At 37.9% G+C, this 13,174-nt stretch overlaps 2 protein-coding genes across 3 annotated transcripts; one reads left to right on the top strand and one right to left on the bottom strand.

Moving 5' to 3' along the window:
* Positions 1-540: 540 nt before the first annotated feature.
* Positions 541-3,431, top strand: LOC104602944 (non-functional NADPH-dependent codeinone reductase 2-like). The gene is made up of 4 exons (XM_010266822.3): positions 541-1,199; positions 1,927-2,170; positions 2,421-2,594; positions 3,025-3,431. Exons 1-4 carry the CDS (start codon positions 802-804, stop codon positions 3,247-3,249), a joined length of 1,041 nt encoding a protein of 346 aa, XP_010265124.1. The 5' UTR covers positions 541-801; the 3' UTR covers positions 3,250-3,431.
* Positions 3,432-4,354: 923 nt separating this feature from the next.
* LOC104602943 (caffeoylshikimate esterase-like) lies at positions 4,355-9,990 on the bottom strand. Of its 2 annotated transcripts, XM_088902471.1 has the most exons (9): positions 9,093-9,990; positions 8,930-8,959; positions 8,704-8,833; positions 8,439-8,585; positions 8,143-8,273; positions 6,076-6,141; positions 5,863-6,000; positions 5,543-5,641; positions 4,355-4,736 (listed from the first exon to the last, which is right to left on the bottom strand). In XM_088902471.1, exons 1-9 carry the CDS (start codon positions 9,402-9,404, stop codon positions 4,518-4,520), a joined length of 1,272 nt encoding a protein of 423 aa, XP_088758597.1. In that variant the 5' UTR covers positions 9,405-9,990; the 3' UTR covers positions 4,355-4,517. The 2 variants fall into 2 exon arrangements, with proteins under 2 accessions (XP_088758597.1, XP_010265123.1); XM_010266821.3 differs by lacking the exon at positions 6,076-6,141.
* Between the last annotated feature and the right edge of the window lie 3,184 nt (positions 9,991-13,174).

Here is a 13,174-nt window from a genome sequence, read left to right on the forward strand (position 1 = left end):
TAGATCCTTGCCAAATTGCTAATCAACATGTCGTATGGTTGGTTTGTCCACCATATCTGGAAAAAATTAAATGATACTGAACACGTTACGCAGGAAAAAGTTATTAAATAATGGTTTGCTTGGAAAATAAGAGCATGACTATTCATTTCTTAGGCCGGGTTTGTTTACGGTTTAGATATAGTCCGGTGTAAAAATTCATTCCGCTTCGTATTTAAATCGATGTAAAACTCGATACATGATAGAATTTTGCATCGATACATTGATACTAAAGTTCAAAATCTTATATTTTGTATTATTTTATATATATATATATATTTGTATTGTAGTACTCTTTTCAAAGTGAAACATAACATCGATAAAATCAATACAGATATTTGCATCGATAATCATACTTTTCAAATTTCAACGGTTCACAACTTTTAAGCAGCCTTACATTTCGAGCCCAATTACAGTTCCACTGTGACGACCATCTGGCCTGCACCGATCGAACCTAACAACATTTCCACAATTAGATCTATCTGGGGGTTGTGTTGTTAGCTTGTGATTGTGAACCTAACAACATTTCCACTGATCTTTGAACGGAAAGCGAAGGAGAAGAAAAGAACAAAAAAGGGGAGCAAAGGAAAACTGTATACTTTTGGACTTACTAGAGCTTTGAAGTTTGAATGACAGGATTATGACAAATTAACGTTGATCACCAAGTATAAAATCAGAGGAGGGCTTGCTCAATCTCTTACCATAAAGTCGGTTGAACACAAGGCGTGTTGTAGGAGGTGCATCAATCATCTCAAAAGAAAAAATATGGGAGGTGGGACGATGAATGGTGGTGATGTGCATGCCAACACAAACACAGAGGCCTCACTGAAGAGGAGCGAGGTGGTGATTGGACGTTGTGGTGTCCCGGAGGTGACGTTGAACTCTGGTCACAAGATGCCGATGTTGGCCACGGGGACGGCGTCGTTTCCTTTTCCTCCCATTGAGGATCTGAAGAAGGCAATCTTGGACGCCATGGAAGTGGGGTATCGCCATTTTGATTCGGCCGCCTTGTACCAGAGCGAGGAAGGGTTGGGTGTTGCCGTTGCCGCCGCCCTGGAGAAGGGCCTGATTAAGAGTCGGGACGAGCTGTTCATCACTACCAAGCTCTGGTGCAACAACACTCAGCCTGATCGTGTACTCCCTGCCATCCAAGAATCTCTCAGGTAGTAATTTGTAACTATAAACTAACAACCACCCACCATGGGTGTTCTTGTTCTTCAACAATCGACATGAATGTTTCTTGAGAACATAGTAGTTTGATTCAGGAGAAACAAAAAAAAAAAAAAAAGATTTTTCCTTCAAAAACAAAAACATGTTTTTGTCCCTCTTATAAGTACTCTTCTGAATTATACTAACCCACATTCAGACGGACTTGTCCGAAGTATAAATAGAAATGAAAACAAGAAAAGTGAGCTTATATCTTTCCAAGTCAGAATTTGAAACTTTATCGCCACAGGAAAAAATGTTTTTAAATTAAACTAGAAAGTGTAGAGCTTCTTTCCGGTTTCAACCAAAAGCTTGTTTTTGTGGAATTATTTTTATAAATAATATATTTTTTTCGAACTGATTGCTGTGGGGCCCAATTTTCTTGAAATCGGAATACATGAAACAACTCTCTCTCTCTCTCTCTCTCTTTTCTGAAGGCCTGAAACAACTCTCCTTGGATACCACCTCTGGAAATCATCTTCATCACCCCCCCCCCCCCCAATATATAGAACTTGAGCGCTTAACGTGTATGCTAGCTCATGTCCACACTACTTAATACACTGTAGTTATGACCTATGACCTATAAACCATAATAGAATGATATACAGGAAACTAAAATGGGAGCTCATATATATAGAAGTAAGAATTTGATACTAGATTGTTCATGATTTACTAATGTTTCAGGAAACTAAAATTGGATTATGTGGACTTGTATTTGATACATTTCCCTGTGAGACTTAAGGAAGACATACTTGACATGACCTGCAAGAAGGATGAAATTTTCCCTCTGGATATCAAGTCTGTATGGGAAGCCATGGAAGAGGTACACAAGCTTGGCCTTGCAAAATCCATAGGAGTCAGCAACTTCACCTGCAAAAAACTAACTGATCTACTTGCCCATGCTAAGATCCCTCCTGCTGTCAATCAGGTTAGTCCATTTCTCACCATCACCAAGCAATCCAGACAGAAGCTCAAAGGAGCAATTGTACAGGCCTTAGTGATCAATGCATCAGCATGACCCAAGATCCACTTGACATGAACATCTGGCGGCACTGATTTGTTGCAGATCCTTTTCATGTTCTCTGTGGGCATCAATATGTGTGTCTATGCATTTCATCTCATGTATTGATTCTCATTAGATCTAACTACCATTAATACCGATACTATAAACTCTTCAGGTTGAAATGCACCCAGTTTGGCAGCAAAAGAAACTAAGGGACTTTTGCAAAGAGAAAGGAATCCATGTTAGTGCATATTCTCCCCTGGGAGCGAAGGAGTGGGGATTTGATGTGGTTCTTGGAAACGAGCTACTTAATGAGATTGCTCAAGCCAAGGGAAAAAGTGTGGCACAGGTATTGATAAACTTGCTGTCTGTCCTGGATTAGATTTATCAGGATCCAATCAATTGATCTGAACTTGAACGTTATGTAGGCCATAATTTATCCTAGAATCTCATCTAAAATGTGTTTCTTAGAAAGAATATTGATGGTGATTAAAAGTTCTATTTAAACTCTTTGAAAGATCTGAAAATAATGCCTAAATTAGATAATCCAAGGACACCTAATCATGGTAGTGGTATTCATCTAATGATGGGTCCTTATCTTCTAAATTTCTGCCATGTGACAAGTTATGAGAGATCCAGACTGCAACTGGTGTTTGTCTCCCCATATCTGAGCTAACCCATTGTTATATTTTCACAAAGAAAAATTCTCTATTTTTCTCATGCTACTCATCCTTTTTTTATCTTTGGAGTGTTTCTTAAATTGTTTTCCTGTGTTTCAGATTGCTTTGAGATGGGGACATGAACAAGGGGTAACTTTGATACCAAAGAGCTTCAACAAGGGAAGGTTGAAGCAGAACTTTGAAATATTTGACTGGCAGCTGACTGAGGAAGAGTTGCAAAAAATTGCCTCAATACCACAGAAGAGAATTGCAACCATACCTGAATTTGTGTTTCCTGATGGTCCATTTAAGACTTTTGAGGAATTCTGGGATGGAGAGATGTGAATTCTCCATTAAAGCTGAATTTCCTAGTTCCATCCTTCAGTTTCATGTTTTATGTAAGCTTTGTGAGTTTAGTTCTAATGGGTCCTTATCTTATGGAGTTATGGCTTGACTTAATACTTCGTTTTCTTGTCAGAATGGAGAATATAATAAAATAAAAGCCATACGGTGCATTGCCTACTTCATCAATATGTGTAATGCTTGCAAACATTCCTCAAAGAATAAATTCATGATCATTCTTGGTAGTTTTACTGGCATTTGGTTCACATGATGAACTGCCATGATCCATGTAAAAAGAAACTTGATTAACTAGCCTATTCTTGAAATTTGACCTGCCATTAAATTCATGGTTCCAAGGATATGCTGAGATAGATTTATCACCACTACTTTGTAGAAATTATAGAAAAATATTGCAAAGGAGAAAGAATTTACATATAAAATGGAGAATTTACATAGGTAGAAAATCTGATAAAATACAAAACCAGATAAAATACAAAGATGAGTGCAAAGGATAGATCTTACGAGTAATAACAAGAACATTTGTACTTAAACTGAACTGGAGCTATTTCATAAGATCAGATTAGTTACACCTTTTTGAGGGCTGGCCTTGGTGCAACAGTTGGGTTGCTCTATTGTGACCTGGGTGGCCAGGGTTCAAATCTTGGAAACAGCCTCTCTGTGTATCATCAGGGGTTGCTCTATTGATGCCATAGCAAGAATTCTGTGACTTGGCAAATTAGTATTTCCCTCTTTTCTCTGTTGGATATTGATTAGGTGGAGCTTGTCTCAATTTTCTTTTCTTTTTTTTAAAGAGCTTGCCTCAGAATAAGTTGCAAACAAAGAACATGGGGAGGTGCAGGCTTAAACAGTTTTTTTTTGCTTTGTAAGTTTAGATGGACAATAATGGTTATTTATGGTACTATTTTATCATTTTATACAATGTATTTAGGGTTGACTTCTATCCTTTCTATTGATGTCTCATGCATCTGAAGATGTCAATTCCTTCCAGGTATGAAGATATTTTCACTCACCCTTGTGTCTTGGCAAGGCATCCAACCTTTTGTTTCTTTTGACTTTCAATTTGTAGCAAAATTGTACAAATCCTGAATTTGAAAAATTGTGCCTTCTGCATTTATTATGGTTTTGTCTCCAAAATCCATTTCCCACCAAGTTTCTGGGCAATAATACAAGAAACAGATATAAAGGAATGACGGTAGAACAGAATAAAGCAGTGGATCAAGGATCTCAAACGATCAAAGCAGACACCAATTCTACTTGACTGCACATCTAGAGTCAAGCCACGAGACAATATCATCTAGGATGTTAAGAATCCTATCATCTGGTTCCCCTTCCAGAATGGAATGGTAACCTTCTTCATAGAGCTTTAGGGTTTTGTCCTTACTGGAAGCCTTCTCATAAAGAAACTTGCTCACTAATGGATCTGTCACCTTGTCTGCATCTCCATGAAGAACAAGCAATGGGGATGAAACCTAGGGGAAAAAAAAACAAAAAGAAGCATGTATACCAAATCAGATTTAATTGTTGCATGCTGCTAAATACTGAATATCCTATGAAGAAGTTCTTATTTCGTTGATGAACAAAAATGACACATCCCATACAGCACTAATGATGTTAAGACAACCTGTTTTGGAATTACATTTTGTACAAATGATTAAGCACTCTAATACTTCTAACCAGAAACCAGTTTGAACAAAAGAAGTATCATCATGGTGTTCTTTTTATCTAATTCTAGGAATATAAGCTCCCTCTCCCCAGTTCCATGCCTGTTAACCATTCACAATTTCCCTCATATGGTATATATATAGCTGATCAATCCACATGAATCTCATATTCTCTGTAAAGGAAAAAGCATGTTTTGATCCATTCTGGAGTCTACTGGTCAGAAAAAAACCCACTCTATCAGAATAATTTTTCATATGATTATCTTCGGGGTGTATTGGTAGTGTGTTTCCTGAATCTGTTGGTAGGTTATCAGGCAACCCATAGGGGGAATACTCTTATGGTAGGGAGAGTTAAAAAATTGAATAACCATAGTTTGGGCATTTCTTGCTTTGGACAATGTCAGACATGTCAAGGAGCTATGATGAATCTTGAGTATGGTGGAGTTATGTCCTAATTTGAGTAAAGTAATAATAATCTGTGCATATCTACATGCTTGCATTGGAGTCTCATCCCTCAGGCAGTTAGGAAATGGTAGAGACTGTGCAACTGTCCAAGTTTACTGACATATGAAAATTAAACCTACATGCACATGCATGCCTGAAAGGAAGCTGACCTTCTCCACCTGTGACTCAATATCTTTTGTGGCCTTCAAAAGTTCAACTGCATTCTTCAGTCGCATTTGATCAGAGTATGCAATCACATTATATGCAGCCTACAACATCAAGGAAAATTGGCATAAAAGTTCACAAACCTATTCACAAGGCTGAGATTGAAGTGAAAAAGAAAGAAAATGACATTCCAATTAATTTGTATCATTCAATTATGCTCTGGTTTCAAAACCATATTTCTGCACTACTCAAAAATTGGTAGTGCAGAAATAGGAGCTTGATGTTTCACTCACATGCATGCATAAATAACAAGAGAAAGACTAACCATTTTCCTTTTCCTTGAGTCTCTGAATGACAGATCTGCTATATCTTTCTCTGGGAAGAGCTTTGCCTCAGGAATAACTTTAGACATAAAAGTTAGTATCTTTAAAACTGCTGGTGGTGGCATCACATCCTCTGCAATCTTGTTGGCAGAACAAAGTCAGAAAATTTCTTTTGAAATTAATGATAAATTCATACGTATTTTCTTTCTTTTTACCTTTTTCAAGTTAACATTTTTTTTCCTATTATGGATCTTGTCACCTAATGTCCACAAGATGATGATCTGCAGTGATCATACTAAGCAGAAACTGATAAAAAGGTCATGATTGCAGAAATATATTCCATTTTACTTAATTATCAATAACAATTTATCAAGGTCTGTATCTTTGGACTATAAAGGCTTGATAAAAGGACCATTACCCAATGATGGTTAATCAGGGTCTTGGGAGAGAGAGACTGGATATGGACCTAACCTTCCATTCTTTTTTATTTTTTTTTCTTTTTTTTTTTGCACAAAGTGGCCACTCAGAATTCTCACACTTTTCAAGCTCAAGATTTTATAATTGCACCAAGTGATGGTCCCTCCTATGAAGGCTTGATCCAACAGAATATGTAGACAAGCATGATATTTTCACTCAAATAATGTCAACTATATGACTACATTTTTAGCACAAATTTACATCTAAAGACATTCCCCAATGCTGCACACCTTGATATGGTAATGGCTAAAGTTCAAGAACATAAATCTGAAGAAAAAGGGATTATATATGTACTAACTTTACCATGCTAATTTGCAATTTGAATTGCAAGCTTATTAGCTTATGCCTGGTAAAACCTTAAAAATTTATATCTGTACTAAGTTCCACTATGATTTTCCACCACCTGTTTTTCTATATGAGATTTTGAATTCCAATCAAGTTACTCTTCCTCTGGATGGATTCTATATTTGGCCTTTGATTAATTCTATGAATTATATATTTTCTTACTCAACATATAACATGTATTGAGGGCAAGCTTCCATTATCTTATCAAGCAGTCCCATCTCTCTCCATTATTTTCCAGTTTTATTTAAGATATTCATTGCCTAATCTGAAGCCATGGATTTACTAGGTGAAAGATTCACAGGAATATATGTTTACCAAATTGTTTTGCATATTATATTTTAATGTAAAGTGATAACTGGCTCTGGGTCATGTTTCAATATTCTAGAAAGCTAGCATAATTGACATCCCCAATAGAAACCTTCATGTTGCAAACCACTACATAAAGAATAAAAAGAGACATTGGAGACAATGTTAAAATGATTTTTTATGGTTTTATTGGTGTGCCTTATAGTAATCTTCTGGCTCTTTAGAGGAACAAGGAATAACTGCATTTAATTTACTTGCAAGAAATTATTAGAAACACGTACATGTCTCCAGAATGATGTTTCCTGGTTTCTTACAAACAGAACGGTCAAGGCTTAAGAATCCACAATTGCTTTTGCTATACTTCAACTGTATGATGGAAAGAAGCAACAAACTGCATATCTATCTTATGCAATAAAGCCATAATTGTCATCTTAAGGCAACAAAAACATAAAACTATCCTTGTAAATGCATGGAAACAGACACAGAAGTATAAATTCAGAAAAAATGGCATAAGTTCATCAAAACTCTGAAACACTAAGCACCCCAAACATTGTTTTGCGACCCCCCCCCCCCCCCACTTCAACTCTCTTGAATTTCCAGATTCAAGCACATTGCCCCTGACCCACTAACAGGGGGGTGATAGTGAAAGTAAAATTACAAAATTGCCCACTCAATATTTTATGGGGATGACAGTAACAAATATCAAAATGATGAAAATAACCATTCTGAAGCACAAATCATTCTCAAGGCATTAATGAAACAATCATTATCAACACATTCTGAAGACGAACTTTGTTGAAAAAAAGTTCAGAGGATCATGTGGGAGTTGGGGTTGTAGAAAAAACAAGTTAAAAGGGCAGTCTCATAAAATAGGGTTTTAGAAACACTTAAAGGAATATCCCATGAAGTTAATGATGGAATGCTTACAGCAGGGGCAACATGGTGGAATCCAGAAGTTCAGGGGGGTCTCTGTTGCAAAACAAAGTTCCGGGGGGGGGGGGGGGGGGCTAAGTGTCACTACCCCCAAAGTATAAGGTGGCTCTCTGTAATTTACCCTAAAATAAAGATACTTGTCCACCGAATAAAAAAAGGAAGGTTCTATTATAATTTATAACCATTAAGCAAACATGTACTACGAGCACTGATGAGCTTACTTTGCACATTGGGGCAACAAGAACAACTCCATCCCATTCATCTGGTTGCTTCAGATGAACCTTGAGAGAAACAGCTCCTCCCATGGACTGTCCCAAGATGAAGTGAGGCAACCCATTCAATTCTGGCCTTCCTGTCAGTTGTAGAATAAAAAAAAATACAATCAATTCTAATCTTCAGCAGCTGAGTAAACCTATCAAAATAGTGTGACAACACCCACATTTGTGGCTGTAATAACATGAATATGATTGCGATAATGAGACTAATGAAGAAAAAAATTGTAGCTTGATTAATATACCTTTGATGTTTCTGTAACGTTCAATGACATCATCCACTAATTCGTCAAAATCTGGGATATAACCATGCAGTCCTTCAGAGAGGCCGAAGCCCGGGTAGTCCAGTGCATAAACTCCATACCCAGAAGAAGCGATTCTCTTTGCAATCCCTGAAACTCTGAATTTCTTATACATCTCAACTCATATAAGACGTCAATTAATTCTTAAATCTCAGAAGTACTAGAGAGGATTCAATGACGCAATGCAGAAAGAGATAGAATCACGAACCCTCGAAGAAGAATGTGCAAGTACTACCATATCCGTGGCAGAAAAAAAGAGCACCCTTAATTTGAACACTCTCCTTGGGCAACCAGCTCTTGCAGAAAATTTCCAGGCCTCTTGAGTTTCGTTCATACCACTATACCAGCCCAAAAAGCAACCATCTAATTGAATCGAAGTTGTTCCAATTTAAGAGAACAACCATATGGTAGTTGCAAAAAGCAGCATTTCTTACCTCCTCTGTCCTTATCCCAGGTGGAACCGTCTACCCACCAATTCATAAGAAGTATAAAAAGGGGTACAAAAATGATCAGTTCAAGATAATTCTAACAATCTAACGAAACTACAGTCAAGAGGCATAACAGAAGATTCTAAAGAATGTAACCAAATCAAACGACCTTAAACAAGATGTGGTCGAGCTTTTGCTGCACATCCATGAAAGCTGATCGAACCCGACGACGAGCAGGTGCAAAGTCCATATTCTGCGAGGCAATTGAGTTCATCTCCTCACTCAAGCTTTCGATCGTCGATTTCTTCTTCGCAACGATCGCTCCGCAAGTCTTTGGAGTCAAAACCGTTAAATTTCTACTCGCTCGTCGAGAAAAATTGGACACTTGACAAATTCTTGTATCTCCGATCAAATAATGAGAGCTCCGGCGAAACTGAGGTAGTTTTGGTGGTTGGTATTGGAAGGTGAGAGAGAGTTCCATGTCTGAGAGTGCCAAAAAAGCCGTGCATAAAGATGATTTGTCCGCGTTCTCAGGCTTGTTGATGCTTTTAATTCTCTTCGTCTTCGGAGATTCAGAGTTCAGACAGAGAAAAAACTTTTAAGGGTAATAGGGCAACTTTTGGGATTTAATATCAATAAAAGTAATATATTTAAAAAATAGATTAATTTTTTAAAAATAATATAAATAAAGAGAAAAAAATACTGTTCATTTTCTTCTTGTCATTTGTTTACAGAGCCGCCGCCCGCCACCACTCGCCACCGCCGTCCGCTGCCTCCGCCCCCTTTGCCTCCGCCTTCGGTAACGTTGCCAGAGATAACCGGAGGCAGAGGTGGCGGTGGCGGCGCTGGTGGTCATTCCTTTCCCGCCGCCACCGCCACCTCTGTCTCCACCCATCTCCGGCAATATTATCGAAGGCGGAGGCGGAAGTGGTGGCGTTGGACAGAGAAACTATCAGCGCCGCCGCCGCATATCTCCGGCAACGTTGCCGGAGGCGGAGGCGGAGGCGGAGACGGCGGCAGCGGCCGGCAGTGGCGGGCGGCGGCGGACGGCTGGTTTGATGAACAAATGCAAAAAGAAGAAGATGAATATTGCTTTTGACCTTTATTATATTATTTTAAAAAAATTAATCTATTTTTAAAATTTTTTTAAATATATTATCTTTATTGATATTAAATCCCAAAAATTGAACATTGCTTTTGACCTTTATTATATTATTTTAAAAAAATTAATCTATTTTTAAAATTTTTTTAAATATATTATCTTTATTGATATTAAATCCCAAAAATTGCCCTTATAAAATCCAAACTTTTACGGCTACCGTTACATTGCAAGTTGGTACGGATCCATGGTGGAACCAGAATCTGAAAGCCGCCCATGTGCGGCATTTCGTGTTTTTTGAGTATGCAAAATTACGAAAAGAACCATATGCGCCAATACCACAGTATGGGTCGATTCGGTTCGGTTGCGGAAAGCTGAAACCTATCTTGGGTCGCTTTTAGATGTTTGAAACCGAAACCTACTTTGAGCGTCGATTCTGGCCAATTTCATGGTATACCGATGGAATTTGTTTTTCTTTAATCTTCCATTCAAGAAAATATATTAATATACGGTTGAAAATTTATCATTATGATTTAAATTTTATAAATATTACCTTTTACATTATTTATTATATACATACAATTAAATATTAAAATAAAAACAAATGATTAAATCACTTAAGTAATTCGACGGTCAAGTGAGACCATGGCTTTTGTAATCATGAGCGCTTGAACTCAAATCTTTAAATCTTTAATAACTATTTTGGAGTTTATTTAAAGGCAAGTTCGGTTCTACCAAGGCCAACCAAGGTTAGTTCATCGGGTTAGTTTAGGTAGGGCAAATCCCTAGACCTTGGAATTGACTTGGGTGGGGATCGGTTCCAAGAATTTGGAGCCAAACCCTACCCTGTAACAGATTAAGTAGGATTGGTTCAAAGCCGATTCGAGGTCAGTTCCATTTGATTCCAAGTAGAACCTACCCATTTGCTCACCCCTACCACATATGCTCGAACAAACATCATTTACGCTGGTTAGCTAATAATCAGGGCAGGGGTCCAACCATCCAAGTTCCAAACAGGGGAGATCATGGACATGGTGGAAGCTGCCCATATAGATACATGGATGATCATGGATCAGGCTGGGGTGGGTTAACACCTAGGACAAGGGGCTTAATCTAAGCCATATATGCCCAAACCCGGCCTTGCATAGGCCCAGGCCAGGGATTTGGGCTTTGGGCTCGGTTTAGGAATACAAAATATAAGGATTTGCACTCTATATATTTGTATTTGTACAGTATAAATATAAATATGTGCAGTACAAATACATACAAAATACAAGGTTTTGCATTCTACATATTTGTATTCATACTCCTTCCAAACTAAGCCTTAAATTCTAAAAATATGTTAGACCTGGGCCCTGTAATGTAGGCCTAATCTTGACAATTTTTGAGCTTGGCTGGACCATGCTAGGAATAATCAGAGCAAGGGTTAGTTGAGTGTGATAACTGTTCAACGGATAGTGAAACCAATGATAGTGTTCCACGCCAGTAATAAAATACAAGAGCAAGGTTTGGCTGAACATGATAGCTGTTCAGCAGACTATGGAACGAATGATAAGGTTCCACACCAGAATTTAAATACCTTAACGCCCACACCTTTTACGGTGGGGCCCATGAATTTATTATTGGCGTGAAACCTCCTCACTGGTTCCACACCCTATTGATTCAGCTAATCCGAATTCAAAATATAAGGGATCCGCACTTTTCATAGTGGAGCCTATGAATTTCTTACATGCATGGAACACTATCATTGTTTCCACAGTCCGCTGAACAACCATCCCTTCAGCTAATCCCAATTCGAATAATCATGCCAAACCAAGAGAGTCAATGTCCTAGGTTTTGTTTGATACCATTGCGGTTTGTACTAAAACGTTTTGGGTTTATTAATACAAATTGTTGAGATGTATTATCACATCATATCAGTCACTTCAGCTAGAAAAATCATTTATATAAACATGACGTTTCAAGTAAAAATAACAATTTGTATTATCAACCTAGAACATTACAAATAAAAAAATGTACCTCGCCAATATATATTGATTAACCCCAAACAACCAACAATGGTATCAAAAACAGAGTTCCGATCTGTTCCTCACAAAGTGTGCCTCGGGCCGATCTCACACCACGTTTATCTGTACATCTGGAACATCTCCGTACTTCAAAATATTTATTCATGGTAAAATCAATACATGACTTAAACGTGCTGTAAAGTTGGTGAGGCGCCCTCTCTGAGGAACAGATCCGAACTCTCAAAAACAACCCTTATGAACTTATGATCAAGGAGAGGAACATATTTGTTCCTAGAAATCATTTTTTGCTCAAAGAAACAGAGAATTTGCATTCAATTATTCAATAAATAAGAATTACAATCGAGGATTTTCCTTCCAAAACTCACAATGCGAAAATTTTGCCACTGGCAAACATTGTACCTCGAAATCTACACATTCTCTTTAGTCCATAAATCATGCATTCAGCACTGTTATTGCTACATGAAGTTTATATGGACACATGTCAAGCAAGGAGAGCCCTGTAAACACTGGACAGCAGAAACTGTCATGAAATGAAATCTGCTCTTCACAGAGCGCACCTCACACAGACCTCACAGCCCCATCTCATTGTGTATTGAGAATATCTCCTGCTGAATAAGAATAACAACATAAAGGATGGGAGACGTTACCATTACTCAGTGAGATGAGGCTGTGAGGTCCATGTGAGATGCACTCTGACAAAGAGATCTGGTCTCGACTGTCATACGTAGACAGCCAAAATTTCCCTTAGGCTATGTTTGATTTGAAGGAAAAGGCAGGGAAAGGTAGAGAAACCTATACAACTTTCCCTTCCTTTCCCTGCCTTTTCCTTCAAACCAAACACAGCCTTCTGAGTTATGAGAACTGTGGGTCTCACGTGCACTCTCTATGCCATCTTGAGTAAATTCATCAAGGTTAAAAGAGAAATACAAAAAAGGAAAAGAGAAATGACATAAACAATTAGACAGCAATGGTTGCAACATACGGGTACAAAAGTTGGCTGAGACATGCTGCAAATCAATCCTTCTTTTCCACGTTGTACCCCGCTACTGGGAAGAGTTTCTTCCATAGACCATCGCGGAAATGATGCAGGAAAAGAAAAGATGAAAAAAAAGAATATTTACTAGA

This window comes from Nelumbo nucifera, chromosome 4 (genome assembly GCF_055504915.1).
Source record: "Nelumbo nucifera cultivar China Antique chromosome 4, China Antique-T2T, whole genome shotgun sequence".
NCBI lineage: Eukaryota > Viridiplantae > Streptophyta > Magnoliopsida > Proteales > Nelumbonaceae > Nelumbo > Nelumbo nucifera.